The following is a 14,650-nucleotide window of genomic DNA, read 5'->3' as shown; positions in this document are numbered from 1 at the left end:
GTACCTGGGTGGCTCAGTCAGTTAAGTGTCTGACTTTGGCTCAGGTCATGATCTCACAGTCTGTGAGCTTGAGCCCACGTTGGACTCTGTGTTGACAGCTCGGAGCCTGGAGCCTGCTTTGATTCTGTGTCTCCCTCTCTCTCTGCCCCTCCCCCACTCATACTCTGTCTCTCTGTCTCTCTCTCTCTCAAAAAAAAATAAACATTAAAAAAGTTTTTTAAATAAAAAAATGTGTGTGTCAAAGAAAGACAGACTTAGTAGTTTTAAACTCCATGAAATTTTATTTTATTTTATTTTATTTTATTTTATTTTATTTTATTTTATTTTATTTTATTTTTTTTATTTTTTTTATTTTATTTTAGAGGTGCAAGTGAGTGAGGGCAGAGAGAGAGAGAGAGAGAGAGAAGCAAGGCTCACACGAAGCGGGGCTAGAGCTCACCCAAAGCGGGACTCAAACTCACTAGCTGTGAGATCATGACCTGAGCCAAAGTTAGATGTTTAACAGATTGAGCCACCTAGATGCCCAACTCCATGAAATTTTAGGTTCTACAGAAAGTACAGTTCCAAAGAACCTTAAAAAATCCACCATAGGGGGAAATAAGATATGTTGCTGAGGCTTAGAACATTAAAAACTAAGTGTATCTTTTTTAAAGAGGCAAAGAGAAGGCATATGGTCTAAATACACAAGTAAAGCTCCAAGTGGAAAAATGATAATTTTGGTTTGTTTGTTCTCTTAGTAGCACAGTCTACTCTGACTCCATAATATTTTGATATATTTTTTTTTATAGTTAGAAGAAACTGAAGCATTTCATAGAAAGTTGAATGAAGATCATCTTCTCCATGCTCCTGAATTTGTCATTAAACCTCGTTCCCACACTGTTTGGGAAAAAGAAAATGTAAAATTACATTGCTCTGTATCCGGCTGGCCAGAACCTCGTGTCACATGGTATGTTATCTTTACGAAAATTACTCATAGAATCTATTACACAAAGTTAATTTTACCTCTAGTGAAAACGTTCAGCGTTATGAATATGCAAGAGTGAATGAAAGCACCTACGAGTTTGTGTAGATTTTTTAAATGGTGAAGAAGGGGCACCAGGGTGAATGGTTTATGAATGAGAAGAAAGAACAGTCCTGCATACATTATATTATGATACTTCATAATCCTGTTATACAAGTGGGTCTTTATATAAAGTATTAAAATGTAGTCAACATTTATATACAAAGAAAATCTATGGTTATGACTGCTGTGGGCCATAAAATTTAAATAAAAATTTGCTCCCATACGGTATAGGTATCATTTTGTGACCAGAAGCAATAATATTTTTAAAAAATAATTAAAACCCAGAAGTCTTCATCTCTACTCCTCATAGGAGCTGAGGTTCCAACATGCTTTCTAAAGCCAAACAAAAGATGGAATTAGATGGAAGATATTTCTCAATATGGGGTCTTTTTTTTAAGTTTTATTCTTATTTATTTTGAGAGAGAGATCGTGAGGGGAGGAGAGACAGAAAGAGAGAGAGGGAGAGAGAGAATCCTAAGAGACAGAAAGAGAGAGAGGGAGAGAGAGAATCTGCACTTAGTGCAGAGCCCGATGCGGGGCTTGAAGTCATGAATCATTAAGATCATGACCTGAATTGAAGTTAGATGCTTACCTGACTAAGCCACCCAGGTGCCCCCTCAGTATGGGATCTTAAGAACTGGAGAGTGTAATGCTAAGTGAAATAAGCCATACAGAGAAAGACAGATACCATATGGTTTCACTCTTATGTGGATCCTGAGAAACTCAACAGGAACCCATGGGGGAGGGGAAGGAAAAAAAAAAAAAAGACGTTAGAGTGGGAGAGAGCCAAAGCATAAGAGACTGTTAAAAACTGAGAACAAACTGAGGGTTGATGGGGGGTGGGAGGGAGGGGAGGGTGGGTGATGGGTATTGAGGAGGGCACCTTTTGGGATGAGCACTGGGTGTTGTATGGAAACCAATTTGTCAATAAATTTCATATATATATATAAAAAAAAAATAAATAAATAAATAAAAAAATAAAAAAAATTAAAAAAAAGAAATTTTCTTTCCGTAAAGAATAAGCACCCATGTTCTCCTTCCATCCTATAGCCTATTGTAATTGTCAATGACTTCATGATCCCTAACCTCCAAACTTACCTGTCTAATGTCATGAATACCTGCCACAGAGACAGCAGTATGAAAATGATGGAGCCAGCTTAAAAAGATGTTTTCTGTTTGAGTCTCTGACACGTATATTTTGCGTGCTGTTTTCTTATCCTCAAGAGTAATGGTAAATTCACCCTATGTTGCAGTATAAATGCTACACAGGATGACATTGCCATCTGTAGAAGGCCTGCCTCCTTTTCCTTTCTTACCCATTTTCTCTGTTGGTTAGACACCTAATTTGGCTAGGACTAATGAAGATAACTGACAAGGAGCATATTTCAGTGAAAACCAAGTGTTTTTTTTGTTTTTTTAAAAATTCACTTACAAGCTTTAAAGCATAAAAGTATACTGCAGTAAGTTAGGAATCAATCAATCTTGGCCCCACATTTCTCTGTGACTATGGTATTGCACAGTTTGGCCTTTCAAAGGGACATTTCCTCTTTTTTTTTTTTTATATATATGAAATTTATTGACAAATTGGTTTCCATACAACACCCAGTGCTCATCCCAAAAGGTGCCCTCCTCAATACCCATCACCCACCCTCCCCTCCCTCCCACCCCCCATCAACCCTCAGTTTGTTCTCAGTTTTTAACAGTCTCTTATGCTTTGGCTCTCTCTCTCCCACTCTAACCTCTTTTTTTTTTTTTTTCCTTCCCCTCCCCCATGGGTTCCTGTTAAGTTTCTCAGGATCCACATAAGAGTGAAGCCATATGGTATCTGTCTTTCTCTGTAGGGACATTTCCTCTTAAAACAGATTACTTCTCACCTCAAAAAATCTGAACTTTTCAATTGAAAATACATGAAGAATAATGAATTTTTAGCTGTAAGAAATATTATTTCTTACAGTAAGTAAAACAGAGGGTAAGACATTCCCTCTTCTCTCATGAATTAAAATATACTACTAATAAATGAATAACTGGAATCCTTAATCAAGTAGATATATTTATTACACAATAAATTATAAATTTATTGAAAATTTATTATCAATTTTCAGTTATCCTCACTAATGGAGCTGAGTAGTGTGAATGACTCCCCAAATCTTTCACTTATGGCTTTGAGATATTTTTTTTCTTAACATTGAACCATATGTCCCAGGGGCTCATTTTAAACAAAAATGAAGACACAGACACAAGGTTTGTCTCAGGAATGATTGGAAATCAGTTCATTTACTGGAACAAGTCTTCACAAGTTCCTGCGTGTCATTTAGTGTTTGGAGAAGACAACTCCATTATTTATAAAACTCTCTCCTTAGGGATGGATCAGAGCATTTCATGAAAGTCCTGTTGCCTTGCAAACCAAGTGAAAAGTAAACATTAAAACAAAAAACCAGTGGACCACTCATAATCATAACCATCCTTCAGAGAACAAGATTTGCCCCTGGATAAAGCTTAAATTTAGACAGTTAGCTAGCAGACAACTGAAAATTGACTATGGTAATAAACAAGGTCAGATGCAAGTTTTGTGGGGCCTGAAGCTCATAAATTTGGCAGCACTCTTTACAAAAAAGAATGTTAATGGTCTAAATTAGGCCCTGCGCCGTGAAGGGACCCTGCTGGTGAGGGACCCTGAAGCTTCATTGGCCTCCCGGTAAACCCACTTCTGGAGGAAACTTTTGTGTGGGATTAGTGTGCCTTCCTGGGTATGCTGCCTTTAAAAAAAATAATCGTTAAGTGAGGGTCTAATTTGCTTCCTAACACTGGTATAGAGTACACAGTCTACAATAAGCATTTCCTCCATGAGCAGGGTCCCACAACCCAAGTACAAACCCAGGTTGTTGATGATTACTCTGCTGGCATTTATGTCTTTTTGTTACCCAACTGCACTTTCTGGGCCTGACACCGAGTGCAAGCATGAAAGAAATAATTGGGGATGACCTTTCTGAATAGAAGGCGGTAACTCATGGGAACAAGTGTGTGACGATACTTTCTGCAGTCATGCTACCTCTGCTTGTAGCCCTTAGGTCCTTAGCCATGGTTTTCAAGGGCATTTGTGCCTGGGGCCTGGCTGCCTTAGAGCTCTTTGCAAAGAGGGTTAAGTTCCAAGTTTCCACTAGGCACCCTCAGGACATGGAAGTCCCTGAGGCCTAACAAATGATCTGAACACGCAGCAGTAACAAATGATCTGGACATGCAGCAGCTGCTCTTTGGCCAATCCCATGGACTGACCAAGTCTGTCTAAATGGAATCTAGAGGTTACCCAGAAAGCACTAACTGACAGGAGCACATATCACTCATCAGGGCCAGGTGCAGGGATGCCAAGGAGCACTGTCCTGTTCCCAAGTCACTTTGAGAACAGAAAGAACCCTGTTTAGGCGTTGGGTCCAGTAGGAAAGTTAGTTGCAAGGATGTTTCTGCACCACCACAGTGAAGCTGAAGGAGGGCTTTGTCAATGCAACAGGAAGCATACATATATGGTGAAAAATCCCAAAGTTGTTTTACTTAATTTAAGAGACTATCTTTATGTAATAACTTGTATAATAGGCTATATATTGGTTTAAAGGAGGAGAAAAAATTATGTTTGTATTTGTTTTACTTGCATAAAGAAATTCTGGAAGGATATATAAAAATCTAAGGAGAACAGTTACCTAAAGAGATGAGGGGAGTAGAGGATAGATACATTTGAGAAAGGAGACTACTCCCTGTGTTACCTTTACACTTTCTTGGATCATATAAAGGTGTTGCTTGTTCTAATTTTTAGAATTATATGAAATAAGGGAGAAAAGTTCTCTTTAAAAGAAGGAAGGAATTTGAATTAATTTAATTTTTTTTAAAGAGCCAGATTCAGTTGGATTTCCAGTCCAAAGTCTAGATTGATTTTTGTCAATGAATATCTGGATTGTAATGTGTGGGGAGATTCATGCAAACTCACTGTAGCAATGTGTTGGCGTTAGTGAGTAGCATTCATTCATTCCCTCACTGAGTACCCATGTTTTTGGATCTAAATGCGAATACTGTGTTAGATCCACCAGTGAGACATTTAAAATACTTGTTTGGAATTCTTCACATTGCCCCTAAAGTTAATGCCAAATAGACCCTTAAAGAAATGTGTCATTAGGCATGATAATAATGCAAAACCTCAGAATAAAATAGTATGAGACATGTATCTCAGGAAGAGTCTAAAGATTTGGAAAAGTCTTATTCAATTTTTGCAAATTATGAGAATTTATAAATTCCATAATAGAATCATGTATTTAATTTGTTTACAAGATTAGAGTTATTCACAATGTATTTAAATTTAGCAGTTACTACTCTATTTTCTTTGGAAAACAACCTACATTTAACATAGTTTAAAATTATTTATAATTTATGATTACTTCCCAACATAAGGGTTTTATTTTAGATTTTTCTTATTTATTTAAGTCCAAAATTTATCCTAATGAGATAGATCTCTCTCAGCCAACTGGATTTTAAAGTGGGTAATAGCTATTTATTTAAAATATAAAGCTGGATTCTAAGCACCCATCACAGTTGTAGTGAGATACAACATGTTGAAGATCATTTTAGCATGTATTATTTGTTGATAGAAAAAAAGCAGAATGAACCTTTTTGCTTGACTATGCTTTACACTACCAAAGAGCTTTCACTATAACCCCTTGCTATCAAGTCAGCCCAAGATCCAGACATTTATTTGGGGGGATGAAGTGTGTGTTTTACACACATAAACAAAGAGTATCCTTCTCCAAATATTTACAGTATAATGGAAGCTCATTAACTAATAAGTAGTTCATAGACTCTACATGAAAATGATAAGGAAAATGGTGTACATATGAATATTCACAAGAATTTCAGAAGCCTTTTGACAAATAATCCCAGAGTGTAGGTTACTCTCCAAAATTAGCGTCTGACTGTCCTGTTTGGAATTTCACTTTCCAGAAATAGCAAGCCCTGAAGCATATACAGAGCAGGCCAAAAATCCTTCTTTTCTTCCCCGACTGAATACTGAGGATGGCCAATCCCAAGTGACTCCCAACGTGAATGACTGGCTGAAATTCTTGGAGAATAGAATAGAATTGCTTCCTAATTTAATCCTTGTATGCTGTTTTTAAACAGACTTTTCTTACACTGACATCTGGAGTTCCAGAGGAAAGACTAGAAGATCCTCAAAGTGTTGTGTGTCGTGTGCATGTATATTTTAAACCGACTTCTTGTGCCAGGGGGTCACATTAGAAAAGTCATGGGTTTTTAGCAGAGGGAAGGCACTAAGGTGCTAAGTCGCGTAGTACTGGAGAGCGAGGGAGGTGAAGCAACACTGCGAGCTGCAAGATACTGTTTTAACTCAACTGTTTATGGAGACATGAACAACATTTTTGGCCAGAAGCCATATCAAGTGTCAGTAGATTATTTGCTCAAGTACCACATGCCATAGCCTTCCGTGTCATATTTCTCTTCTTATGCTAAAAAGAACTACTGCAAACACCCCAGCGCATGAAAAAAACTGAGTAGTAAGAGGGAGCTTTTTTTGTTTTTGTTTTTTTAGGAGGGAGCTTTAGAATCTAGTGTGAAATTACTGAGACCAATTTATTCCGAAGAACATGCTGATTAACTCATTGCACCCTGTCATTCATCAAAACAAGGAATGTTTGAAACTAGGAGCAGCTAGCTGATTTCTTTTTCTAGGTCATCTCTGGTCAAATAGTCCTGTCTGCTTGGAGCTCTGTGGGGAGATGGCTGGCTGAGGACACTTTGGGGCTGGCAGGAAACGGCTAGCAGTTCTGCCGGGCGTGGGGCAGAAGGTTGTGCTGCTCCACCTGCCACGCAGCTGTGACTCCTAAGCCAATCCAATCCTCTCATCTCACATCTGAGGGAACTGAGACACAAAGAGACGCAATGTACTTTCTTGGTCTGTACTTACTTTAAATTAGCCATATCATGGGGTGCCTGGGTGGCTCAGTCAGTTGAGCGTCTGACTTCAGCTCAGGTCATGATCTCACAGTCCGTGAGTTCAAGTCCTGCGTCGGGCTCTGTGCTGACAGCTCAGAGCCTGGAGCCTCCTTCAGATTCTGTGTCTCCCTTTTTCTCACTACCCCTCCCCCACTCATGCTCTGTCTCTCTCTATCAAAAAATGAGTAAAAATTAAAAAAATTAAAAAAATTAGTCATATCATGAAGTTTGAAGTATGCATTTGTCACAACTCTGTTCCTTCAGCCACGAATTATGAAGCCACAATTAATCTGTTGTTACACAATAATTCTGTTCAATCCAATTTAACGAACAGTGAGTACCTAATATTTGCCCATGATTCATACTTCCTGGAGAGTGGGAATAGAAGTAAATGTGGATCAGACACAATCCCTGTCACCAAGACAATGACAGCTCAGTAGAAGACACACATATCCAACCAGAATCTGATAAATGTTGTGTCTTGCAGCTTGAACCAAGTAACACTGATGTAGAGAGGCAGGAACAATTAATATCATGTGGGATTTCAATTTTTCTTAATGGGGGGTGTTTATTGATTTTGAGAGACAGACAGACAGACAGAATGTAAGTGGGGGAGGGGCAGAGAGAGAGAGGGAGACACAGAGTCTGAAGCAGGCTCCAGGCTCTGAGCTGTCACCACAGAGCCCAATGCAGGGCTGGAACTCATGCACCGCAAGATCATGACCTGAGCCAAAGTTGAATGCTCAACTGACTGAGCCACCCAGGCGCCCCTTGTGTGGGATTTCAAGGAGGAGTTTATTGAAGAAATGGCATTTGATCTGAACCTTGAAGGATGAGTTGGGATTTTGCTAGGTGGAGGAGAAAGACACATTTTTTAAAGTATATTTATTTATTTTACTAGAGAGAGAGAGAGAGAGAGAGAGAGAGAAAACAAGAGTGAGGGAGAGTCAGAGAGAGGGAGAGAGAGAGAATACTAAGCAGGATCTACACTGTCAGCACAGAGCCTGACGTGGTGCTCACACTCAGAAATCATGAGATCATGACCTGAACTCAAACCAAGAGTCGACACTTAACTGACTGAGCCACCCAGGTTCCCTGACACGTTGCTTAAAGTATAGAAAATGAGCATGTTTTAGGGACATAGGGCATGTGTGTGCACATGTGCGTGTGTGAGTGTGTGAGCTGGGGAGAGGAAGGAACTGACTGAAAATTATTTCCTTTCTTTCTCTCCCTTTCCACCACTTTCCCTGCTCCCAAACCTCATTATAACCATTTCCAGAAGTCTGAAGAAACAAAATGCAGCTAAATAGAGAACAGTTGGACAATGGAAGCATCATATGTTGTCACAAGTCAGACTGCTTGGGTTCAAATCCCAGCTTTGCTATCTAGCTATGTGAACTGGGACAAGTTACTTAACTTCTCCTGGCCTTGGTTTTTTTAATCTGGAAAATGATGTTACAAATAGTACTATCTCATGCAGTTGTGAGGATTGAATTTTCTAATCTATATGTAAAGCACTTAGACTCTTGCCTTGGCTCACGGTAAATGCTCTGAGTTGTGGTTATTAGTGTTATTTACATTATCTGGGCACGTGAAGTGGGGTGTTTGAAAGGGAAGCAAGTGAAATCTAGCTCTTGGACAGAAAATGGCTTAAGCAAAAAAGCCTGGTCTGGCACCATAGCCATTGGCTATTGAGGGCATGAGGAGGTGGTGAAGAATCAAGGTGCGACTTCCAGCCTTGTGGGACAGTGTCTGAGGAAGGGCCCCTCCATGTAGCCCTACCCTCTGAGGGCTGACAGGCTTAGCCAGGAATGGGACAGTCAGAAAAAGGGAATCTTTCAGCTTTTATTTGTCAGACTTTTTCTTTCGTGATTGATATTTAAGTTCTCCCAAGCCGAGAGCCATGCTTGCCTTTAACAGAACAAAACACTTAAATGTAATGAGCTTTCAATACAATGGCATTGTTTTTAACAACATGGAAGAATCTTAGTAGGAAGAATGTTTTACTTTCATCCTACAGACAGCCAATGATAAAACTCCCAACATAAAGCCTTCCTTTCTGTCCTGTCAACAATGGACAAGTTTTTCTTTCAGTCTTTTATTGAAGTATAATATACACACACAAAAAGTACATATTACATATAAATGTAGAGCTTTGGTGAATTTTTGTAGACTGTACACACCCGTGTAACCAGTACTCAAACACAAGAAACCAAACATTATCAGCACCTAAATGCCTCCTTCATGTCTGCTGTCTCCCCCCCCCACCCCCCTCCCCTGGGAAGTCACTCTCTTCACTTCTAATAGCATTAATTTTGTCTTTTCTGGTTTTGTACTTTATATAAAAGCAATCATTATATACTCTTTTGTGTCTGGTTATTTTCACTCAACATTATGTATGTGAGACTCAACCACATTGTTATGAATGGTCAACTTCTTAAATGTAATTTTTATGATGGAAGAGAGGAAAGGACGCTCATCAAGAAGTTTTACTGGATTTATAGTGCATTTTATTTAATCTGCCATAGATTTGTATTTATTGAACAGATACTGCTGCTAATCTCAGTGCCATGTTTATAGGTGTCCCTTGAAGAACAAGGATTGTGTGGGTGTGCTTTTAATCATAAAGCTATTTACATTTCTACTTATTTCACCTTGTTCTCTTGTCTCACAGGTATAAAAACCAGGTGCCAATAAATGTCCACGCAAACCCTGGAAAATACATTATTGAGAGTCGATATGGAATGCATACTCTGGAGATCAATGCGTAAGAGGACATCTGGGTCCATATGTGTGTTGTTCAACAATTGCCTGGGGAGTCATCTCACCACTCCAGTTAACAACCACTCTCCCCCTTTCTTCCCAGTGCAACAGGATCACAAAATGATCTTAGATTTGAATTTAGTAAAAGATGATGAGAATAAAATTAACTTCTGTCTTTTAATTTATCATTTTATATACTTGAGTTTTTCTAGACATTAGTAAGAAAATAAGTTACATAAGTAGGCACTTATATTTAGTTATCCTTCCATCATCATCGTCATCCTTTTTTGCCTTTAGTCGGCAGAGGCCATGGAGTTTGCGGTGGGTGGCAGTGAGAGTAAGCTTCCCACCAGAAAGTGTGGGAAATTATCTGCCCACCCTGTCAGCCTGCAGAGGGAGGCAGGACTGGACACCGGGGTGTTTTTAAAGCAAAATGCAAAGCAGAATTGAAAGCAGAACCCACATCAAAATTTCTAAATCCTCAAAGGTTTATCCTATCTCCTAATATGGTTTTGAAATCCAAGCTTAGTCATGTGAATGAAAAAGCTAAAACTCCCACTATTTGCAGTTCACATGAAACTGTGACATGCTGAGACGTCAAAGTAAAATTTACATCATTGTGATCTCAAGAGAGTTTGTAGTCTTCTCCTCAGATCAGAACAGCTGCCACATGGGATACAGGGTTTCAAGCAGGACTCTGGGGCCCTGTGACATTTGCCGAGCATCGACCTCCAACCAGAGTCACTTCAATTCTGCCACTTGGTGGTTCTACTGAGGCTGCAGTGAGCTCTGTGGTTGCTTTATAATTCAGTAGTTATGAGGAAGGCAACCATATTGACCTTCCTGGGGTTGTGCTGGTGTCTATAAAATTTCAACAAGAAATAGGTTTTTACAAATGACGCTAAACCCAGAAAGTCAACGAGGAACTCAGACACTGGTTATGACAAGACACAAAAAGACCTGCTTTGAAATCTTAGCTTATTCATCTCTGTGAGATCATTCTTTCTTTTGTTTTATTATTAAACACATCCCAGTTTCTGTATTATAACTTACAGGAACTTCCAAACAGCACTGCTTGTGTTGTACTATGGGCTGAATCTCCAAGTGCGACCTGAACCTTGGTAGAGTTGAGACAGAAATAGCATATTTGTACTTTGGAGCTAGAACACAGACCCACCCATGAGACAGACCCAGATCTGGTTTGTGGCTCAAGGAGAGCGGCTGTGTCTTTCCCTCTCTGTTCCCCCCAGACTGAAACTCACCCTGAGGGATGCCAGCAGGAAGACTGTCCCCCCAGGGTGCTCTGGGTAGTTACTACTACAAAGGTACATGGCTGGACATTTTCTGTTCCTGACACAGCTTTAGACCAGTTAATTGTAACACTGTTTGTGCTGTAATTTATGCGCTTAACACTTTGCTGACATTTTTTTTTTGGACGTTTAAAAAAAATTTTTTTTAACGTTTTATTTATTTTTGAGACAGGGAGAGACAGAGCATGAACAGGGGAGGGTCAGAGAGAGGGAGACACAGAATCTGAAACAGGCTCCAGGCTCTGAGCTGTCAGCACAGAGCCCGACGCGGGGCTCGAACTCAAGGACCGAGAGATCATGACCTGAGCTGAAGTCAGCCGCTTAACTGACTGAGCCACCTAGGTGCCCCTTTTTTGGACATTTTAAATGAACCTGGGCTAGGGTCACAGTGGACTATAGGTGTCCTCCTCCCATTCTGTGCAGCTGGCCCCAAACTGCAGTAGATATCTTGCATTATATAAAATCCCACAGGGAGCTAGATTGGAGTTAGTAGCTTCGTCAAGAGTCCCCAACAGCCAGGGCGCCTGGGTGGCTCAGCTGGTTAAACGTCCAACTGTTGATTTCAGCTCAGGTCATGATCTCACGATTATGAGATCGAGCCCCACATTGGGCTCTGTGCTGACCATGGAGCCTGCTTGGGATTCTTTCTCTCTCCTCTCTCTCTGCTCCTCCCCCTGCTTGTGCTCTCTCTCTCAAAATAAATAAACAAACAGTTAAAAAGAAAAAGAGTCCCCAGGAGCCACGTTGTTAGCCAGTGATTTGCAGTGTGTGATGTCAGCAAAGATATCTTTGATAGAACAGCATTGTTGCAATGGTCACTCACTTCCTTCTGTCCTTTCAGATGTAATTTTGAAGACACTGCCCAGTACCGGGCTTCAGCAATGAATGTTAAAGGAGAGCTTTCAGCATATGCTTCGGTTGTCGTAAAGAGTGGGTTTGCTGGGCTTGTTTTATTCAAAATGCATTTTTAAAAAATTAACTCTCATTGCTAAAAATAAATCAAGAAGCAGTTCATATGTATTTCTGCTTTCTTTTCTAGGATATAAGGGAGAGTTTGATGAGACTCGCTTCCATGCTGGGGTTTCCACCCTGCCCCTCAGCTGTAAGTTTAAAAATATATTTGCTGAGTGTCATCTCTATTTAAAATCCAGCATAATAAGCCATTCTATAATGCTGAAATAAAAGCATAGGATTATTATAACATATGCTAGTACGTATATAATAGCACTCTTTTCTTATTTTTAGATTCTTTGGTTACTATTCTCTTTCTGAATATAATTGCTTTGTTCTGGTTTTATAAAAGCCCAGATATGATGGGCTAAAAATGGCAAATGTTTTTAAGTCTTCCTGTGTTAAACTGAAGAAGATCATTACACAAACCTGGGCAGAGTGATTTAACCACACACACACACACACACACACACACACGCACACATGCCCACACGCACACACACACACACACACACGTGCATACACACGCGTATGTACTGTATCAGGGCATCCAGGTCAGCATCACTCCTGGAGACATCTATGTCTGACTCCCACTGTTACCCCACCTCTACCCAGTCAGGGTTAGGTGTCCTTGGTGAGACCATCAGAGCATCCATCACATTGGATGCTGTTAACTGTTATGTGTCTCTTTCTCCCACTGGCCTCTAAGCCACTTAAAGGCAAAGCTGAACCTTTTATCTCTAACCCCAGCACCTGACACAGCGTAGGTGTTTGATAATGAATGAATAAATAAATACATTAATTTATGAAGTACAAATCAAAACACATGATGTCTAAATGTGCTATAATAACAAACTATTAAAAATATTCTGATCTGTGGTTATTTGTGAACTCCAATCATTTTGTCTATATCAGAACTTCTTTTCATAGGAAACAATAAAAACAAAATCCTTATGGTTGTTCAATAATTCAGTGCTTACAATGGTCAGACTGAAAAAGGTAGTCACGCCTGAACTTATTTTCTGAATGTTAAAATGTAAATGGTAGTTTTGAAAATGCTTGATGAAGATACTTTCTCATGGGTCAGTTTTTCACCTGCTCAGTTTGATGTCTATAGATCACCTGTTCCATCAAATTCATGGAATGGCTCCTAATTTTAATATTCCAAGTTTTAATCATTGGTACAAATCCCATGGGTGGCTGGGAGGGGATGATGGGTGGGAGTGAGGGAGGAGCACATCCCCAATCATGTTTTTCTTCTATCATTTCGTTTGTATTGAGATAGAATAGTTGGAAATTCTGGAACTATGACTTATCTCCCATTGTCCCTAAGGCTGGTTTATTAATCATTTATTTCATGGTCCTCTAAATGTATCCTGCTCATTCCCACTGCCATATCATCATCCATATTTCTCCTGTTTCTCTCTTCTCCAGGGTTGAAAAGCCAGGGTTGAAAAGCCCAGCTCAGGGGCGCCTGGGTGGCGCAGTCGGTTAAGTGTCCGACTTCAGCCAGGTCACGATCTCGCGGTCCGGGAGTTCAAACCCCGCGTCAGGCTCTGGGCTGATGGCTCAGAGCCTGGAGCCTGTTTCCGATTCTGTGTCTCCCTCTCTCTCTGCCCCTCCCCCGTTCATGCTCTGTCTCTCTCTGTCCCAAAAATAAATAAACGTTGAAAAAAAAAATTTTAAAAAAAGAAAAGCCCAGCTCAACCTACCTCTCTAACTTTTTAATCTGACCGGCCCCTGAATTAAGTGCAGTTGTTTCCAACAGAGAAAACAGAGGGATTTTATTCATTTATTCAACTAATATTTATTGAGAATCTGTTATGTGCTAGGTACTGGTGTAGGTGCTTGGAATATGCTGGTAAATATCATAGATAAAGCTCCCTGCCCTTGGTTCTGTTTTAGTAGTTAACATATATTGATCAGTTGTACCAGACAGCATACTAAGATATTTTGTTATATGCAATAATCATGTAATGCTCTCCCAAAGCTTATAAAATAGGTGTCTTTTATCTGTGCTGTGCCTATGAGGAAACAGTTTTTGATAGGTTAAATAATGAGACAACACCACACAGAGTGGTAGAACAGGGACTTGTAAATTGGTCTCTCTAATTCTAAGCCATACTCTATTTTTTAAAAATTTTTTCAAAATGTTTATTTATTTTTGAGAGAGAGAGAGAGAGAGAGAGAGAGAGAGCAAGTGGGGGAAAGCAGAGAGACAGGGAGACACAGCACATAATCCAAATCAGGCTCTAGGCTCCCAGCTGTCAGCCTAGACCCCAACATGGGGCTCGAACTCACAAACTGTTGAGATCATGACCTGAGCCAAAGTCAGATGCTTAACTGACTGAGCTACCCAGGTGCCCCCTAAGTCATATTCTAAAACAGGAGTCAGTATTTTCTGTGAAGGACTCCTATAATTATGATTTGTGAACTACCTGTAATTTGTAAATTGTAAATACTTTAGGGTTGTAAATACTTTAGGCTTTGTGGGTCATATGGTCTTTGTCACAACGACTCAACTCTACCTTTGTAACACAAAGTAGCCATAGACAGTAGGTAAATAAATGAGCAT

The 14,650-nt window shown here is 39.8% G+C and overlaps 1 protein-coding gene across 1 annotated transcript in view; it reads left to right on the top strand.

The window, feature by feature from the left end:
* Nucleotides 1-14,650, top strand: part of MYOM1 (myomesin 1) — a 166,279-nt gene that overhangs the window by 56,517 nt on the left and 95,112 nt on the right. The window contains exons 7-10 of the mRNA XM_047087004.1: nt 789-946; nt 9,726-9,818; nt 11,966-12,054; nt 12,164-12,226. Coding sequence (XP_046942960.1) covers nt 789-946; nt 9,726-9,818; nt 11,966-12,054; nt 12,164-12,226 — 403 coding nt within the window. The remainder of the gene's footprint in view (nt 1-788; nt 947-9,725; nt 9,819-11,965; nt 12,055-12,163; nt 12,227-14,650) is intronic.

Source organism: Lynx rufus, unplaced genomic scaffold, assembly GCF_022079265.1.
Source record: "Lynx rufus isolate CCGP_SWC_20201006 ecotype Redwood Valley unplaced genomic scaffold, mLynRuf1.p SCAF_22, whole genome shotgun sequence".
NCBI classification, from domain to species: Eukaryota; Metazoa; Chordata; class Mammalia; order Carnivora; family Felidae; genus Lynx; species Lynx rufus.
The sequence above is the reverse complement of the archived record's forward strand: the minus strand, read 5'-3'. Positions and strand labels throughout refer to the sequence as shown.